At 46.9% G+C, this 20169-nt stretch overlaps 1 protein-coding gene across 1 annotated transcript in view; it reads right to left on the bottom strand.

Annotated features, from left to right (window-relative positions):
* Window positions 1-20169, bottom strand: part of LOC139416045 (fibroblast growth factor 11-like) — a 117004-nt gene that overhangs the window by 43966 nt on the left and 52869 nt on the right. Inside the window, exon 2 of the mRNA XM_071164287.1 lies at window positions 9427-9537. Within this exon, the coding sequence (XP_071020388.1) occupies window positions 9427-9537 (111 nt within the window). The remainder of the gene's footprint in view (window positions 1-9426; window positions 9538-20169) is intronic.

Here is a 20169-nt window from a genome sequence, read left to right as displayed (position 1 = left end):
CTCTCTTTCTTTCTCTCTCTCTCTCTCTCTCTCACTGTCTCCCCCTCTCTCTCTCTGTCTCTCTTAGTTTCTATGTCTCTCTCTCTCTCTATTTATCTGTCTCTGTCTCTCTCTGTCTTTCTGTGTCTCTCTGTCACCCACTCCCTTCAACCGACTGCAGCATAAGAAGTGCATTTCAATGCTTTCAATATATCGCATGCCTTTCCTTCCTCCTTTCCACAACGTTTTGATGCTTTTCCTTTCAGAGGTTTTCCTTGTCTTGTCTGTCTGATGAATAAAGATAGCTGTTAACAACTGCACTACTTTGAGAGAGTTTCCCTGTGTGTGTGTGTGTGTGTGTGTGTGTGTGTGTGTGTGTGTGTGTGTGTGTGTGCGTGCGTGCGTGCGTGCGTGCGTGCATGCGTGCATGTGTGTGTGTGTGTCTGTGTGTGCATGTGTGCATGTGTGCTTGCATGCATGTGTGTGATCGAGTTACTCTAGGGAGGATGTCAGACCAGACCAATCACTGAACTGGAAGAGATGAATAACGATTTTCAGAAGCAGTAATTGGAGGGGATAAAAGTGCAGGGAATCAAGCTGACTGGTCCTTATGGCTTTCCGATGGGATGTCCACACAAAAGTCAATTTCTCCTCCGCCCCTGTCCAGACGGATTGAGATTTTCAAAGCAGGCCAAATCCATTGATACCGCTTCACCACCCTTCTAACCCCAATCTCTCACTTTCTTGTTTTTCATCTTCCTCTGCTACGCTCTGGATCTCTGTTTTTCAGTCTCCGTTTTTTTTCTCTGCCTCTCAATAAACTATTCTCACAACCTCTTACCCTCCTTGTCTCTCTTTCTTCTGTTTCTCTCTGTCTCAGTTTCTTTTTCTCTCTCCATCTCTCTGTTTCATTTTCCGGCCTGTTTCTCCCTCCTGTCTCTGTAGGTTGTGAGAGTCCCTCCTCTATTGCTACAGTATTGCTACAGTATTAAGGCATCCTCCTCCTCTCCTCCCCCTATCTTCCCCCTCTCCATCTCCCCCTTTCTCCTCCCTCCTTCATGTATCTCAAGTGGAGGTCGAGCTCTCTCACACACACAGCCATGTCACAATGTCAACCCACTGGTCAGTCCAGCTGGTCAGAGAAGAGGTGTCCAAAATCTGGATCCCCCCCCTTTCCCTTATTACCCCTATTACATAACTCTCTGAAAGAGAGAGGGAGAGAAATAGCCAGCCTCTCTGACCTCCCACCAGAGGGGGGAGACACAGTGATTGAATGGCCATCAGTGGATCGCCAGCTGCTCATTTGGCATCACAGTCCCTCCTCCCTTGATCTCCTCTTTCTCTCATCTCTCATCCCTCCTCTCTCTCCCTCTTCCCTGTCTTCCCATCTGTTCCTCTGCTCTTCACCTTCCATCCTTTCTTTCATTCATTCCTTCCTTCCTTCCTTCCTTCCTTCCTTCCTTCCTTCCTTCCTTCCTTCCTTCCTTCCTTCCTTCCTTCCTTCCTTCCTCTTTGCCTAGGTGTAGGGATACTACTGACACACAGTGCAATTGAGGCCCAGCTAGCACATTTGTTTCCTTGGGGGAACATCAGTTTTTGGTTTCCCATTGGCTCTGGGAATTATTATAATGCTTTTTTTTATTTAACCTTTATTTATTTAGGGAATGAAGCCCTAAATAACCAGTAAAACGGAACGTTTTTTTTAACATTCTGAAAACAGAAGTTGCCGGTTCTGAGAACGTTTTACCATGGTTCCCTGATACTTTTCCTGGGAGGTGTTAGTAATGTTCTGAGAAAATAAATTATACATTACTTGAAGGTAATTAAATAATATTCTGAGAACATATTTCAATTAGACTTTTAATAACACTGACAGCTTATTTTGGGTTAACTGTTTTGAACCAGCACAGACAGTGCCCTCAAAGCTCATCACTAAGCTAAGGACTCTGGGACTAAACAACTCCCTCTGCAACTGGATGCTGGACTTCCTGACGGGCCGCCCTCTGGTGATAGGCAACAACACATCTTCCATGCTGATCCTCAACACGGGGGCCCCTCAGGGGATTGTGCTTAGTCCCCTCCTGTACTCCTTGTTCACCCACGACTGCATGGCAATGCACGACTCCAGCAACGTCCTTACATTTGCCTACAACACAACGGTGGTAGGCCTGATCACCAACAATGATGAGACAGCCTACAGGGTGGAGGTCAGAGACAATAACCTCTCCCTCAACGTGAGCAAGACAAAAGAGCTGATTGTGGACTCCAGGTAAAGGGGGGCTGAGCACGCCCCCATTCACATCGACGGGGCACAACAACTCCTATTCCCCCTCAGGAGAATAAAATATTTGGCATGGGTCCGCAGATCCTCAAAAAGTTCTACAGCTGCACCATCAAGAGAATCCTGACTGGTTGCGTCACCGCTTGGTATGGCAACTGCTCAGCATACGACTGCATGCGCTACAGAGGGTAGTTTGTACGATCTAGTACATCACTGTAGCCAAGCTTCCTGACATCAGGACCTATATACTAGGCAGTGTCAGAGGAAGGCCCTAAAAAAGACTCCAGCCATCCTAGTCGTAGACTGTTCTCTCTGCTACTGTGGGTTAAGCAGAACCGGAGTGCCAAGTCTAGGTCCAAAAGCCTCCATATCAGCTTCTACCCCCAAGCAATTAGACTGCTAAACAGTTAATCAAATGGATACCCAGACTATTTGTATTGACACCCTTTTTACACTGCTGCTACTCGCTGCTTATTATCTATTTATAGTCACTTGACCCCTACCTACATGAACATATTACATCAATTTACTAACCTGTACCTTCGCAGATTGACTCAGTACCGGTACCCCCTGCATATAGTCTCATGATTGTTTTTATTATTTTTTATTATTTTCTAGCAAATATTTTCTGACTTAAAAAAAACTGTATTGTTGGTTAAGGTGTCACGTTCTGACCTTAGTTCCTTTGTTTTGTCTTTGTTTTAGTATGGTCAGGGCGTAAGTTGGGGTGGGCAGTCTATGTTTGTTTTTCTATGTTGGTTTTTGTATTCGGCCTAGTATGGTTCTCAATCAGAGGCAGGTGTCGTTAGTTGTCTCTAATTGAAAATCATACTTAGGTAGCCTTTTTCCATCTGGGTTTCGTGAGTGTTTATTTCCTGTTAAGTGTTTGTCATTCACCTTACGGGACTGTTCGTTTGTGGCTTATGTTTTTGTTCAGTGTTCATTTTTGCTTAATTAAATTATGGACACTTACCACGCTGCGTTTTGGTCCTCCGATCCTTCTCGCTTCTACTCCTCAGAAGAGGAGGACGAGATCCCTTACACAAGGGATTGTAAGTAAGCATTTCACTGTAAGGTCTGTTTTATTCGGCGCATGTGACAAATACAATTTTATTTGATATGATAGATAGGCCACATGGAAATTAATTTGCTTAGGCATTAATCACACAAACACATTAATTTATTTGTTGTGGCACAGTGAGATTTGAACCAATGATCTTCTGTTTGCTATCGATGGAATCAGTCCACTGCGCCAACAAGATGGAGCAAGCATGACATGTTTGTTTTTTTAACTCATACAAAGTTTTTAATTTAAATTTTTTCAAACAGACCCCATTTCAAAGGAAACAGTCAGTCATTCAAATCAGGTGTGGCCAATTAGTGGGCGTGGCCAACACACCTGAACACACTTAACAAGATAGAGGATAGTCAGAGTTTTGTTTTCATAAGTTGCACCTCCTTCACCAGGTCACATCGCGCCATTGTTATGAACGTTCTCAAGCCTCCCTCTGCCAGCAGCGCCATAGTGGTGCCAAAAAGTTGTGATAAGCCTAGTCATTCGGGATGGAGGCTATTGGCTGTTTAGTCTTAATTACACTAAAGTGTCCTGGAAATATGATGACATCGTTAAAGTAGGCTAATATTTAGAAGGAAACAACTTTGCCATCATTATCATGTAGTGAAATTTACTTTAGACAGATGACAATGTTGTCATTAGCTAGCAAAGTTTGTGAAACATAGCTAGTAATGCTAATGTGAGCTAGTTAAAATGTGGTGGTCTACCCTCAATTTTAGCTAGCTCCAGCTAAAGTCCATCTAAAGTCCATCTGGTGACATCAAAATGATGACAAAAGGTTTTCGTACTAATTATTTGCCTCCTTTTGAAATGTCATTGTATTTCAGAGCCACAGTAAGCCCCTTTTTTTGTATTTTACCCCCAATTTCATGATATCCAATTGCGATCCAATTACAATCTTGTAATGCACTTTTGATGAAATCTTCATCAGCACTCATATACAATGCTTTGAGCAGAACGCTCAGTCGGTCATCATTGTGACAAAACAAAAAGTGATCTGAATGTTCTGAAAACATGACTTTAAATAGAACCATCAGGAAACTTGTAGAAAATGTTATGCCGAAGTACTGAAATTGCCACAGAAGAACGTTGTTCTTAAAGTTCTCAGAACAATTTGGGAACATTATTTTAAATTGAACCATGAGGAAACAGTGTGCATACTGAATTACTGGAATTCCCACCTAATACACATATGGTTCTCAGAATGTTATGTGCTAGTTGGGTATTGTATGTAGGTTGTATGTAAAATAGCCATGCTTTCACCAAGCTCTAAGAACCATAAGATTCAGATTTCTCCTCCAGAGGAGAGCAGAGTGGTAGAAACAAGACAGAGGTGATGGTGGAGGATGTATACCCTCATGCCCCCTTTCACTCCAAGGTGTGAATTGGGTCTTGTGGCCCGGCCCCCGGGGGCTTTAAGGGGGCCTTAGGTGGACATTTCCCATATCTGAGGCCATGGGGCTGGGTCAATGTGCCCAGGACTGGGGGCACGAACTAGGTTCAGGGGCTATTTGCCATGGGGCCTTAGTTTGGGGTCTGTCAGGGCGCAGGAAGTGGAAGTTCCCGGGACTGGAGGCCGGGGTTTGGGGGCTAGAGACTGTGCGGGTAGCTGAAGGCTGGGGGCCGGGGGTTGGGGGCTAGAGACTGTGCAGGTAGCTGAAGGCTGGTGGCCGGGGGTTGGGGGCTAGAGACTGTGCAGGTAGCTGAAGGCTGGTGGTTGGGGGCCAGAGACTGTGCAGGTAGCTGAAGGCTGGGGGCCGGGGGTTGGGTGCTAGAGACTGCGGGTAGCTGAAGGCTGGGGGCCGGGGGTTGAGGGCTAGAGACTGTGCGGGTAGCTGAAGGCTGGGGGTTGGGGCCTAGAGACTGTGCGGGTAGCTGAAGGCCGGGGTTGGGTGCTAGAGACTGCGGGTAGCTGAAGGCTGGGGGCCGGGGGTTGAGGGCTAGAGACTGTGCGGGTAGCTGAAGGCTGGGGGTTGGGGGCTAGAGACTGTGCAGGTAGCTGAAGGCTGGGGGCCGGGGGTTGGGGGCTAGAGACTGTGCAGGTAGCTGAAGGCTGGTGGTTGGGGGCCAGAGACTGTGCAGGTAGCTGAAGGCTGGGGGCCGGGGGTTGAGGGCTAGAGACTGTGCGGGTAGCTGAAGGCTGGGGGTTGCGGGTTGGGGGCTAGAGACTGTGTGGGTAGCTGAAGGCTGGGGGTTGGGGGCTAGAGACTGTGCGGGTAGCTGAAGGCCGGGGGTTGGGGGCTAGAGACTGTGTGGGTAGCTGAAGGCTGGGGGTTGGGGGCTAGAGACTGTGTGGGTAGCTGAAGGCTGGGGGTTGGGGGCTAGAGACTGTGTGGGTAGCTGAAGGCTGGGGGTTGGGGGCTAGAGACTGTGCGGGTAGCTGAAGGCCGGGGGTTGGGGGCTAGAGACTGTGTGGGTAGCTGAAGGCTGGGGGTTGGGGGCTAGAGACTGTGTGGGTAGCTGAAGGCTGGGGGTTGGGGGCTAGAGACTGTGTGGGTAGCTGAAGACTGGGGGTTGGGGGCTAGAGACTGTGTGGGTAGCTGAAGGCTGGGGGTTGGGGGCTAGAGACTGTGCGGGTAGCTGAAGGCTGGGGGTTGGGGGCTAGAGACTGTGCGGGTAGCTGAAGGCCGGGGTTGGGGGCTAGAGAATGTGCGGGTAGCTGAAGGCTGGAGGCCGGGGATTGGGGGCTAGAGACTGTGCGGCTAGCTGAAGGCCGGGGGTTGGGGGCTAGAGACTCTGCGGGTAGCTGAAGGCCGGGGGTTTGGGGCTAGAGACTGTGCGGGTAGCTGAAGGCTGGGGGTTGGGGGCTAGAGACTGTGCGGGTAGCTGAAGGCTGGGGGTTTGGGGCTAGAGACTGTGCGGGTAGCTGAAGGCCGGGAGTTGTGGGCTAGAGACTGTGCGGGTAGCTGAAGGCCTGGAGTTGGGGGCTAGAGACTGTGCGGGTAGCTGAAGGCTGGGGGTTTGGGGCTAGAGACTGTGCGGCTGAAGGCTGGGGGCCGCAGGGATCGATCCGACAGGACGGCAATGGTAAAATTAGCAATTAACTGGCAGGGCGGTGCAGCCGCAGTGTGTAATACGCCTGGCCAGGGGCCAAATGCCCAGGGGCCAAATGCCCAGGGGCCTCTGCCAACAGCAGCCTCTCTGCCTAATTGTCAGCGTGAGGGAGGAAAAGAGAGCAGCGAAATAGAGGAAGGAGGAAGGGGAGGAGAGGGAGGCCTCCCATCCCAGTGTCCTTTAACAACTTCCAACGGTCAAATGTACTTTGAGAGAGTTTATGCGTTTGCGTGTGTGTGTGTGTGCTTGGCTTCTTAGCTAAATGTAGAGAGGAGGGCAGGGGAAGCCCAGTAAGAACTGCCTGTGGGCACAGGTCCAGCAGAAGACTCCAGACACTCTGTGTGCATCCAAAAGGGAACCCTATTCCCCATATAGTGCACTTCTTTTGACCCGGACCCATAGGGAATAGGGTGCCATTTGGGACTCAGGCTGTCTCTGTAGAACTAATATGAATCTGACCATTTCCTCCTTAATTATTTATCTCCATTTGCTGCTGATTTGGTCCTTTTCTGACTGGCCTCCTTAGCATACGCCGCAGTAGGGTGCATAATTACACACACACACACACACACACACACACACACACCACAAATGGACAGGCATGCATAAGCACATGTGCAGACAGACACTTTTTTATATAGGAGAGGTCAGGGAACCAGTGGGGGTCCTGATGGGAGACTTCAGGAGGATGAGAAGCAGAGAGAGACAGGGAGAGTGAGCGAGAGAAAGGGAGAGAAAGAGAGAGAGTGGAGTGTAAGCTATAGCGTGACCGAGACAGAGAATACTCAGCAGGTCTCTCAGCCACTCAGAACCCTGGCAGCCTGGGCTGTGTTGTGTTGTGTTGTGTATGAGGGGGTATCTCTGCTCTCTCCATAGGGAGAAGGCCTGTCATTCTGTTATGGGGTATCTCTGCTCTCTCCATAGGGAGAAGGCCTGTCATTCTGTCATTCTGTTATGGGGTATCTCTGCTCTCCCCATAGGGAGAAGGCCTGTCATTCTGTTATGGTGTATCTCTGCTCTCTCCATAGGGAGAAGACCTGTCATTCTGTTATGGGGTATCTCTGCTCTCTCCATAGGGAGAATACCTGTCATTCTGTTATGGGGTATCTCTGCTCTCTCCATAGGGAAAGGCCTGTCATTCTGTTATGAGGTATTTCTGCTCTCTCCATAGGGAAAAGGCCTGTCATTCTGTTATGGGGTATCTCTGCTCTCTCCATAGGGAAAGGCCTGTCATTCTGTTATGGGGTATCTCTGCTCTCTCCATAGGGAAAGGCCTGTCATTCTGTTATGGGGTATCTCTGCTCTCTCCATAGGGAGAAGGCCTGTCATTCTGTTATGGGGTATCTCTGCTCTCTCCATAGGGAAAGGCCTGTCATTCTGTTATGGGCTACAGTAAATACTGTAGGGGTCATTCCAGACCTCAAACATACATGCTCAAACACGTACATAAACATGCACGCACACATACACACACAAAAAACACTAATTTTTCCTATTCAATATTCTGTGCAGTGGGGTAGATGCTTGTGCTGTAGATTGATGCGCAATTACAATGATGTCAATCACTCCACAATTCCACCGTGCTGCGGGAATTAATAAATAATCTGCCTTGAAAGAAAAGTGAACAATTTATAAATCCTGTACTGTACATTCCAGATCTCCCTCCATTCGTCTATTTTTCTCTCTCCCCCCCCCCCCCTCTCCCACCTTCTGTATCTCCCCTGTTTCCCTTACAAAGCGCTCACAGTAACAGTAAGACTGATGTAGGTTTTGATGGAATTATAGTTATCAAATTAACCGTAGCTCACACTCACAAACACGTCATGGCTGACCTCCAATCTCTAAATAAATGACTTAATACTCCAACCGGGCCCTGTTTTATTACTCACTGATTTACTCTCTATACTGCCCCTACCTAAAAAATGACCCACACTGGCTAAAGGGAGTTAGTTGTACAATATATTTCAGATTTAAGACTCACAAAATCTTATGGAATAATGTGTCCACGCTTACTGTATAGGCTACCTGTCTAAAAATACGTACTGTCTAGAAAGCATTTACACTATGCCAATACGAAGTGTAGATTTTCATATCGCAATACATACTGTTAATAGTTACATGGCATTACATAATGACTCTCAACATGACATCCCCCCCCCCCCCCCCCTTTGAGAAAGGAACAGCATGCCAGATAATCACAGTGCCTTGGGATCTACAGTAAGCGTGACTTTCCTCATTACAAATTATGCTAGCATTATACCTTTTCGCCGTAAGGTATTTCACTCTAAGCTAGTGGGAAGTGCGGCATCAACACATCGTGGGTATCCTATAATGCTCTATTGATCTGTTGTATGAGAGCCCAGTGGTCCCAGAGGAAGGGAAGGTATGTTCTGCTCAGTGATCACCCAGGTGAAAACCCTAACCTCCTTCAAACTAAAAGTCCTAACATAAGCAGGTCTCACATTATAATGATCTGGTACAGGTGAGACCAGTGGGCCGTAGAGGACTGGGGATACTGTATCTTTTGGTCAGTGATCATTCAGGTGAAAACCCTGACTGAGGGTAATACACCCAGCAGAGAGACTACTCAGCAGGTGAGCGACGTTTCCCCTACTTACAGTTTCAGGATCAGCTCCCCCTCCCCCAATCCTAACCTTAACCATTAGTGAAGAAAATGCTGGAATGACCCAAGATCAGCATGTTCACCCTACACCCGGATAACTGATCCAGCAGGAAGACTATTATCTGGGGCTAACTACCGAGCTACCTGGGGAAGATCTGTGAGGAACCAGAGCTATGTGGATAACAGCTGTTTTAGACTTGTCTAACTGACACTCCAGATGGGCAGACAGAGGGACAGGACAGCCAGGGGTTGAGGACAGCAGACTGTCAGACGCAGACAGACAGGTGCATAACCGTCCCTGGAAGGTTACAGGAACAGTGAACACAGACAGACAGACAGACAGGTGTGAGACTCAGAGATGGACAGCAGGGTTATATGGAGACAGACAGGTGTGAGCCAGACAGACAGACTTACAGAAGGAGCTGCTTTCGTCCTTTGTGCCGTCCATGGTGCCATCCGGAAGCATCTGGAGGTAGAAGCCATGCCGGTTGTAGAGTCTTGTGACGATACCTTTCAGTTGGGGCTCTGCAGGTGGAGGGAACAGGACAGGGTTAACAACACACAGGTACCACGGCAACCAACATATGTGTGTGGCCTCATACTGCCCTATCCTACACAAACACAGCATCTGGGAACGTGTGTGTGTGTGCGTGTGTGTGTGCGTGTGCTTTAAGCAGGTGGTGGATATCAAAGTTGATGTCCAGCAATTAAAGAAAGACTCTGCGCACTGCAATCTATTTCCTCCCATCTTCCACCTATATTTTAACATCAGGTCTAAGACCTTAAAGGAAAACTCCTCCCAAAAACTATCTTTTGGTATTTGCTTCATTAGTCCATTGTTGATATAGTTCCAAAAATGTTTTCCTTGTCAGCAATCATGTTTTCAAGATGTATAACTTTCAAAATACAGAAATAGAGCTGCCCTTATCAATAACAAATGCAGTCAGATTGCAGTATAACTGCAGTACACTTTTACTGCAGTTTCAAAAGTGCAATCTTTTTTGTAAGGGTGGTGTGATTCATTTTGCATTATATGATGCAAAATGCATCATACAGGCTGTATTTATGTCATTTCATTCGGACTATTGACAAATAGTTTGGGTTTTGGAATTTTCCTTTAAGGTGTTGTTATTATGGACACATTCTGGAGCAGACTGCATGTAAATGACAGTGTGCAGAGTGCTCCTTCTTACTGGTGAACAAACAGTCACTAAGGGAGAGAACGTTGTGTCCCCCTAATGCATGAGAGCCCTGCTATTTACACTGAAAGGCACCGTCTGTGTCTACAGTGGCCTTCTGATTGATGGGACCTTGCAAGGTGCCTGCTTAAAAAGGGACAGCCTCTACTGTGAGGAAGGTAGGGTGTGTGTGTGTGTGTCTATTGCCTAGCACGGAGAATGCTTCATTAAAGATGGATAGCATGTGAGACTGTGCTGCTCTGTTTGGGTAGAGGAGTGAGAGAGAGAGAGAGAGAGAGCGAAAGACAGACAAAGAAACACTTTACTGAGCTACTAAAAGTTGCATGACCCGGGACACCATTTTCCATCTACTGTGGTGCTCTGTTTTGTTGTTTTCAGAATATGTTCTGAGGCAGAAAAGTTGTTTGTCGAGCTAGCTGGGATTTATATCTTATATGAACTGTGAGCTTATCTGCTGCATTTGCAGCCTCTTGTTGTGTGTATTAGCTTTCGGTTGACAGCTAGCGTGCTAGTATGCTAGCTAACGCTATGGGACAACAGCAGTTGTTTACCCTGCCTGACAACAGATCAAATCCTTCACTTAGAACCTCAAATAGCAGGAAAATAATGTGTAGCATCTTATGTAGCTTCCTGTTGACAGCAGGGGACAGCAGTTGTTGGTTTCTTTTTTCTGTGCTCCACACAAGACAGTCTGTCACGTCCTGACCTTAGTTCCTTTTTTTATGTCTCTATTTTAGGTTGGTCAGGGCGTGAGTTGGGGTGGGCATTCTATGTTTGTATTTCTATGTGTTTGGCCTGGTATGGTTCCCAATCAGAGGCAGCTGTCAATCGTTGTCTCTGATTGAGAACCATACTTAGGCAGCCTGGTTTCGCCCTTCCGTTGTGGGTAGTTGTTTTCTGTCTTTGTACCAGACAGGACTGTTTCGTTTGTTCCGTTTTTGTTATTTTTGTTCTAGTGTTCAGTGTAATTAAAATATCATGAACACGTACCACACTGCACCTTAGTCCTCTCCTTCTTTCACCTACGACAGCCGTTACACAGTCCCTCACTTTAGACCTTCCAAGAGCAGGAAATAAAGGGAATGTCTAGCACCTTGTTCCAGTGTGCTAGCTAACGATACAGGACAACAGTAGGGTTACCACATTTAACATACCCAAATACGGGACAACAGGAAGATTTTGTGGGACAGTGTAGCCTAGATTAAAATATATATATTTTTGTCAGCAGGTGTCTGTAAAAAAAAACAAAAAAACATAGGCATTAATATGAGGGCTAAGTGCCTTGCCCCACAAGTTAAAGATATCATATTTCAAAATAGGCCATCATTACTGTCAATTGTGAATTATCATTTTTTACGATATTGTGTCATGTGTTAACAAACTATATAGCCTTCCTGTATTTTGATCAAAGCACATTTTGCCTAGTTGCGTGTGCTGGACTATTCAAGTAACTATCCTAAAATCTCAAGAAATTAGCTGGTGTTTTTGGTGCACAGTAACATTATACTATGCTATTATATTTGGTTCTGAATACAAATAGATCATTGTGATCTTCCAAGGCATTGATTATTCAGCTTTGATCTAACTGTACTAAACGAGCACCACTGTGAGAAGTAGCGTCGTGCTGCTCTGGACACCCCTGCTCCCGTTGCACTGAACAAGCTAATTAAAGCACACCTAGCTACTCATTTGCCTCGCGCAAAATTTGGTGATGCAGAAACGAGAAACTACACGTGTGTCTGTTTTATGAAAATCTGGGAATATGTGGATACGGAAACATTTCTGGCTGTTCTGACTTTTATAGCTCTTCATCAGAAGTGTGCATTTTGTAAGTAGTTAGGCTAACAGTCCTCTCCAAGTTTAGCTGGAATTTAATTTAGCTTGAAAGGATTTGAGAAATGTGATTGGTCGGCGATAGGCCTATGATGTTGGCCTACGTCTCGTCTTGCGCTACGCAGAATATCAGATCTCGACAACAATTTTCATAAACGCAACGTGAATGCAGGAGACAGGTTGGAATGTCTGACTGAAATACGGTGACAAATCAAATAGCACTTCTAAATCAGCGATGTTTGAATTTGTGGGACAAAGGGACAAAATGTGGGACTGTCCCGCACAATCTGTGACATGTGGTCGACATGTTTTCTGTTTTCATGTGCCCCACAGCAGAGAGAATCCTTCACATTAGACCATTAGCAGGGAAAATACTGTATCACATGGATCACAGGGAATGTCGGAATACTTAAGTGGCACTACAATCCAGATTTAATGAGCAACATCAAATATGCATGAGGGTATGGTAGTATCGGGGCATCTGGTAAAACAGGGCTTCTGACACCTTGGCCTTTTGAGTACAGGGAGGAAAAAGATATCACTTGTACAGTTGTGTGTGGCTGCTAAGGGTTTAACCGTTTCCTTCCTGGGCATAGTTAGGGAGATACCTGTACACTAACATTTGTTAAATCATGAAAGGCCCTGACTAACACAGAACGTGCCAGGAACGTTTACGCAATGTGGAAACGTCCAGTTGGTGACACAATGCTGTTAAATGTTGGGTGAAGGTTGTGGCCCCTGGAATGCGATTGGATCCAATAATGACCACCTCATCGGCAGTGGGTGGTCAAACACCAGACACACAAGGTCAGAGTTCAACAATTAGCTTGTTCTGGAGTACAGTTTTAATCCCAAATTAAGCCTCAGTCTACACTTTCAAGCCTCGCTTATCATACTGTACTGGACAGAAGCAGCACTTCTCATGACAGTGGATCTTGCGCAATATTACAAAACACTGTCTATAGAGACACATTACACAAGCACACGCGGTCAAGCACACACACAAACACACACACACTCACTCCCCCTTCAGTCAAGGTTAAACACAGCAGTAGCTGCTGCAAGTGGTGTGGAGTCGGGGGAGCATGTCAGTCAGACTGGGCTGTGTTCAGCAGAACATCTGGGGGTTCTGGAGAGGGCAGGGGCCAGCCGAGGAGAGCTTCCCCCTCCTGAGTCTGTCCTGCCTGGGCTGGACGAGCTGTCAGGCTGGCCCTGCTGGACCTCCCTGGTTCCGTATGCTAAACACTGCAGGGGCACCACTGCTCTACCACTCCCCACCACACACACACACACATTGCATGTACGCACAAACACACACCACACGCACGTTGCATGTACGTACACACACACACACAAACACGTTGCATGTACGCACACACACACACACAAACACACACCACACACACAGCCCCACCCAGCCGCAGGCGTCACCACGGACTGATAGAGAGAGGAGCAATCGATCCAGGATTCGGCGCCTTCAGGACTGCACATGATATTTTAACATTCTGGGTGTGAAGCAAGGGGGAATAAGCCAAGCCAAGCGGCCACTGGAGTCGTGAGCGGATGAGAAAGCCACCTAAAGTCACACACAGGAGGGGAGGGGCTGAGAGAGAGAGTCGGGCCCGTTTTCAGAAACATAACTTTTGCCATTCAAAGGAAGTCTAGGTGTAAGAGACTGTAACAAACATGAATATATTCATTCATCTCACCCATTTAAGTCACAATATTCCCCAGTGTCTCACATCTGACAACTTGACCCATTCCCATTGGTTTCTTTTCCTTGGCTGTGTGTGGTAACTGAGAGCAGAGAGATCTGAGATGGATGTGTGTGCGTGCGTGTGTGTATGTATGGGTGTGTGTGTGTGTATGTGCGGTCTGAGATGGATGTATGAATGCTGGCAGGTCCCTTCCCAGAGCATGGAAGTGACGGACACATCTAAAGGAATGGGGTTGGCAGGGGGCAGAGGGGTGGGGCAGGCTTGCCAAGGACTGGAGCCGTCACACACACACTGATGCCCACAGTTGGGCTTCACTCTACGTGGGACCTCTCTGGCATCCTGTCTCCGTCCATCCATCCGTCCCCCCCCCCCCCCTCCCCTCCCCCAGTCCGTGGAAGCGTAGTGAGTTATGTGGTTTGGATCCCTCCTAATAATGCCATATATCAACCAATCAGCAGGGGATAACAAGGCATTACTTTTCTCTACTGAAAGAGAGAGGGAAGAAAGAGAGGGAGGCAGATAGAGGGAGAGAAATAAGGAAGAAAGACAGAGGGAGTGAGAGGAAAGAGAGAGCTAGATGGAACGAGAAAGACCTAGCATACAACAAGAGATGGAGAGAGAAAGAGAGAAGCAAACGAGAGAAAAGAGAAGGAAATGAGAGGTAGAGAGAGAGAGAGAGAGAGAGAGAGAGAGGTGTGGGAATTGCGTGGCTGCGGCGTGGCAGGGTAGCAAGGGATGACAGAGTTATTTCATTAGGAGAGATTCACTCTCTTAATAAAAGAGGAGCGAGCATCACGCCTTCACGACCAACGTCAATAAAGCGCTGAGGCGAGACGCTGCTTAACCAAACCAGCCTGTCTGTCTGTCAGATACACACTGGAGAGAGATGGTTTCATTTAAATTTGCTTTGGTAAATATGCTTGTTCCAGTTTAGTTGACCTATTCACAGCAGTACACGGCCATTCAGACAGAATATCAGGAGATAACAGTATTGGATGTGCTGCAGGACATTGTTCATTATACTGTTAAAATAGCTCAAATAACTCAAAGGATATCGGTATGACTTAGATTCAATTACAGGTTCATTCAGTGTTGGAAAAAGAAGATACCTTAACAGAAAATGAGTCAGGTAAAGGTGAAAGTCACCCAGTAAAAACTACTTGAGTAAAACTATTTGTTTTGAAATATACTCAAGTATCAAAAGTAAAATTGTAAATCATTTCTAATTTCTTATATTAAGGAAACCAGACGGCACCATTTTTTTCTTCTTACGGATAGTCAGAGGTACACACCAACACCAGTATACCACTCTGAATCCCACTGCTGGTTGGCTTCTGAAGCTAAGTAGGGTTGGTCCTGGATGGGAGACCAGATGCTGCTGGAAGTGGTGTTGGGGGGCCAGTAGGAGGCACTCTTTCTTCTGGTCTGAAAAAAAATATCCCAGGGCAGTGATTGGGGACATTGCCCTGTGTAGGGTGCTGTCTTTTGGATGGGATGTTAAATGGGTGTCCTCACTCTCTGTGGTCACTACAGATCCCATGGCACTTACTGTTGGGTGTTAACCCTGGTGTCTTGGCTAAATTCCCAATCTGGCCCTCATACTGTCACCTAATGATCCCCCGTTTACATTTGGCTCATTCATCCCCCTCCTCTCCCCTGTAATTCTTCCGCAGGTTGTTGCTGTAAATGAGAATGTGTTCTCAGTCGACTTGCCTGGTGAAATAAGGGTAAAAGAAAGTGTGTGAATTGGACCATTGTCCTGTCCGGCTAAGGATTCAAAATGTAATGAGTACCTTTGGGTGTCAGTGAAAATGTATGGAGTAAAAAGTACATTATTTCTTTAGGAATGTAGTGAAGTAAAAGTAATCAAACATATAAATAGTAAACTACAGACACCCCAAAAAACTACTTAAGTAGTAGTTTAAAGTATTTTTTACTTAAGTGCTTTACACTACTGCAATCAGTCTTTTTTCTACCTAATACAATCCAGTAATCTTGCTACTGCAGCTCATATTGTATTTGCTCCCACCATCACAGCCTACAGCTGTTAACGCACCCACCAACTTAGATTTCCACTAGCGTTAATATTTTAATCTGTAACATTTACATCCATGGCAACAGAAGCTACTGATGAAATAACACCTAACAACAAGCTACCTATTCTTACGTCAAAAACAATAACTGTATCAGTGCTATACCAGAAGCTGATGTTAACCACAGCCATTTCTGCCAGCACAACCCCCCCCCCCTCCCCCTCCCCCCCATATATCTGTTACCATAACAAAAGTTTAGAGACCTGCTGCAGCAGCTTTCAGGAGAAAGATGCAAACTCGCACACGCACGCACACGCACGCACACACAGGAGGCATAAAAAGCTCCAGGTGCATCTTTCATCACATATTCATAATTACGATAAGTGCGCAGATAAATTGCATCAAATGACCATGTCTGCTCTTGGTGGCCCCATTTGAGTAAGAGTAATGGGGAGAGAGGCAGGCAGAGCCCACATCCTCATGGGCATATTTAGTGGGACCATCAATCATATCTCGCTGTGAAAGACTCCTTCATCATTCATATAGACATGGGTGTGGTGACACTTTAAAACAAACTATTTTCTTGCCGTTGCCACAGCTCTGACTATGATGCCCGCCAACTGCCCACATTTAGGGAAATGGATCATGATAATTCAGGAAATGGATTTATAGGGTGTTGACGATTGAGATGAGAGAAGCTATGCCATGTATTATGCATCTATTAACGTGAAATGCATTGTGGGTAGTAACTGTGTAGTACGAGGAGGAAAAGTAACCAGGTCCAATTGAATGAATCCCTGTTGTCACTTCATACAACCATTCCAAGTATGTCACTAAAACCACAAAGGAAGTTAAAAGTTGCCCAACAACTCCGGCAGTACACATCTCTTGGGCTATATCCTATTCACCTAAATAGTGTATTTGGAAATAGGGTGCCATGTTAGGATATAGAAAAGAAATTGAAAGAAAAGTGTGTGAGCACTTAGTGAGATACATTTGGTTGGCTGTCTCAGTCCAAATCCATAGTATCTGGTTTTATAGTATCCCAGGGCAAGGACCAGAGCCATACAATGTGTCTGGTTTTATAGTATCCCAGGGCAAGGACCAGAGCCATACAATGTGTCTGGTTTTATAGTATCCCAGGGCAAGGACCAGAGCCATACAATGTGTCTGGTTTTATAGTATCCCAGGGCAAGGACCAGAGCCATACAATGTGTCTGGTTTTATAGTATCCCAGGGCAAGGACCAGAGCCATACAATGTGTCTGGTTTTATAGTATCCCAAGGCAAGAACCAGAGCCATACAATGTGTCTGGTTTTATAGTATCCCAGGGCAAGGACCAGAGCCATACAATGTGTCTGGTTTTATAGTATCCCAGGGCAAGGACCAGAGCCACACAATGTGTCTGGTTTTATAGTATCCCAGGGCAAGGACCAGAGCCATACAATGTGTCTGGTTTTATAGTATCCCAAGGCAAGGACCAGAGCCGTACAATGTGTCTGGTTTTATATCCCAGGGCAAAGACCAGAGACATACAAACGAAGGTAGAAACAGAGAGGGTCAGAGACACAAGCAATATAACACATTTATCTCCATCTACTTTTTAAAAGGCAGTCACACACACACACACACACACACACACACACACACACACACACACACACACACACACACACACACACACACACACACACACACACACATATACAGTTGAAGTCAAAAGTTTACATACCATACCTTAGCCAAGTACATCTAAACTCAATTTTTCACAATTCCTGACATTTAATCAGAGTAAAAGTTCCCTGTCTTAGGTCAGTTAGGATCACCACTTAATTTTAAGAATGTGAAATGTCAGAATAATAGTAGAGAGAATAATTTATTTAAGCTTTTATTTCTCTCATCACATTCCCAGTGGGTCAGAAGTTTACATACACTCAATTAGTATTTGGTAGCATTCCCTTTAAATTGTTTAACGTGGGTCAAACATTTCAGGTAGCCTTCCACAAGCTTCCCACAATAAGTTGGGTGAATTTTGCTCCCTTCCTCCTGACAGAGCCGGTGTAACTGAGTCAGGTTTGTAGGCTTCTGTCACGCCCTGACCTTAAAGAGCTTTATTTTTCTCTATTTTGGTATGGTCAGGGTGTGATTTGGGTGGGCATTCTATGTTCTTTTTTCTATGTTATTGTATTTCTTTGTTTTGGCCGGGTATGGTTCTCAATCAGGGACAGCTGTCTATCATTGTCTCTGATTGGGAACCATACTTAGGTAGCTTTTTCCCACATGGTTTTTGTGGATAGTTATTTTCTGTTTAGTGTTTTGCACCTGACAGGACTGTTTCGGTTATGCTCTTTGTTATAGTGTTCCGTTTCAATAAAAAAGCATGAACACTTACCACGCTGCGCTTTGGTCCGATTCCTCTTCTTCAGACGACAAAAACCATTACAGAACTACCCACCACCAACGGACCAAGCAGCGTGTTATGGAGGAGCAGAGGGTTCAGGACTCCTGGTCATGGGAGGAGATATTGGACAGAAATGGACCCTGGAAACAGGCTGGGGAATATCGCCGCCCGAAAAAGGAGCTGGAGGCAGCTAAAGCAATATGAGGCAAGGCAGCGCAGCAGGCACGAGAGGCAGCCCCAAAATATTTTGGGGGGGCACACGGGGAGATTGGTGGAGTCAGGCGATAGACCTGAGCCAACTCCCCGTGCTTACCGGAAGCAGCGTGGTACTGGTCAGGCACCGTGTTATGCGGTAAAGTACACGGTGTCTCCAGTGCGCTCTCATAGCCCGGAGCGCTATATGCCAGCCCCCCCGCAAGTGCCATGTGAGAGTGGGCATCCAGCCAGGGCGGCTTGTGGCAGCTCAGCGCGCTTGGTCTCCGGTGCGCCGTTTCGGCCCAGGGTATCCTGCGCCGGCTCTGCGCACTGTGTCTCCGGTGAGCTGGGACTGGTCAGTTCGTCCTATGCCTGCGCTCTGCCCGTGCCGGGCTAAAGTGGGCATTGAGCCAGAGGGAGAGGTGCGAGTGGTAAGTACCAGATCTCCAGTGTTCCCCCACAGCCCGGTTCGACCTGTGCCTGCACTCTGGAGGGGCCGGGCTAAAGTGGGCATTCAGCCTGGAGGAGTGGTGCCAAGGCTGCGCACCAGAGTTCCAGTGCTCCCCCACAGCCCGGTTCATCCAGTGCCTCCTCTACGCACCAGGCCTCCTGTAGGTCTCCCCAGCCTGGTGGGCCCTGTGGCAGCCCCACGCACCAGGCTGTCTCTGCGTCTCCTCCCTCCAGAGTCGCCCTCCAGTCCCGACTCTTCAGCGACGCCCTCCAGTCCGGAGACTCCAGTGTCGCCCTCCAGTCCGGATCCTCCAGAGGCGCCCTTCAGTCCGGAGCTTCTAGCGCCTCTCTCCAGTCCGGAGCCTCCAGTGTCTCCCTCCAGTCCGGAGCTCCCAACAAGGGTGCCCAGTCCCGGGCCCGCTACGAGGGTCTCCAGTCCGGGGCCCGCTACGAGAGTCCCCGCTCCAGAGGTGCCACCTAAGTGGGCCAAGCCAGAGGTGAAGCGGGGTCTACGTCCCTCACCAGAGCCGCCACCGCGGAGAAATACTGTCACACCCTGACCTTAGAGAGCTTTTTTTTGGATTGGTCTGGGTGTGATTTGGGGTGGTCATTCTGTTCTTTTTCTATGTTTTGTATTTCTTTGTTTTGGCCGGGTATGGTTCTCAATCAGGGACAGCTGACTATCGTTGTCTCTGATTGGGAACCATACTTAGGTAGCTTTTTCCCACATGGTTTTTGTGGATAGTTATTTTCTGTTCAGTGTTTTGCACCTGAAAGGACTGTTTCAGTTTCGGTTATTCTCTTTGTTATTTTGTTATAGTGTTCAGTTTCAATAAAAAAGCATGAACACTTACCACGCTGCACTTTAGTCCGATTCCTCTTCTTCAGACGACGAAAACCGTTACAGCCTCCTTGATCGCACACACTTGTCAGTTCTGCCCACACATTTTCTATGGGATTGAGGTCAGGGCTTTGTGATGTCCACTTTGTTGTCCTTAAGCAATTTTGCCACAACTTTGGAATTATGCTTGGGGTCATTGTCCATTTGCAAGACCCATTTGTGACCAAGCCTTAACTTCCTGACTGATGTCTTGAGATGTTGCTTCAACATATCCATGTAATTTTCCTCCTCATGATGCCATCTATTTTGTGAAGTGCACCAGTCCCTCCTGCAGCAAAGCACCGCCACAACATGATGCTGCCATCCCCGTGCTTCACGGTTGGGATAGTGTTCTTCGGCTTGCAAGCCCCCCCTTTCCCCTCCAAACATAACAATGGTCATTATGGCCAAACAGTTATATTTTAGTTTCATCAGACCAGAGGACATT

Source organism: Oncorhynchus clarkii, chromosome 9, assembly GCF_045791955.1.
Source record: "Oncorhynchus clarkii lewisi isolate Uvic-CL-2024 chromosome 9, UVic_Ocla_1.0, whole genome shotgun sequence".
NCBI lineage: Eukaryota > Metazoa > Chordata > Actinopteri > Salmoniformes > Salmonidae > Oncorhynchus > Oncorhynchus clarkii.
The sequence above is the reverse complement of the archived record's forward strand: the minus strand, read 5'-3'. Positions and strand labels throughout refer to the sequence as shown.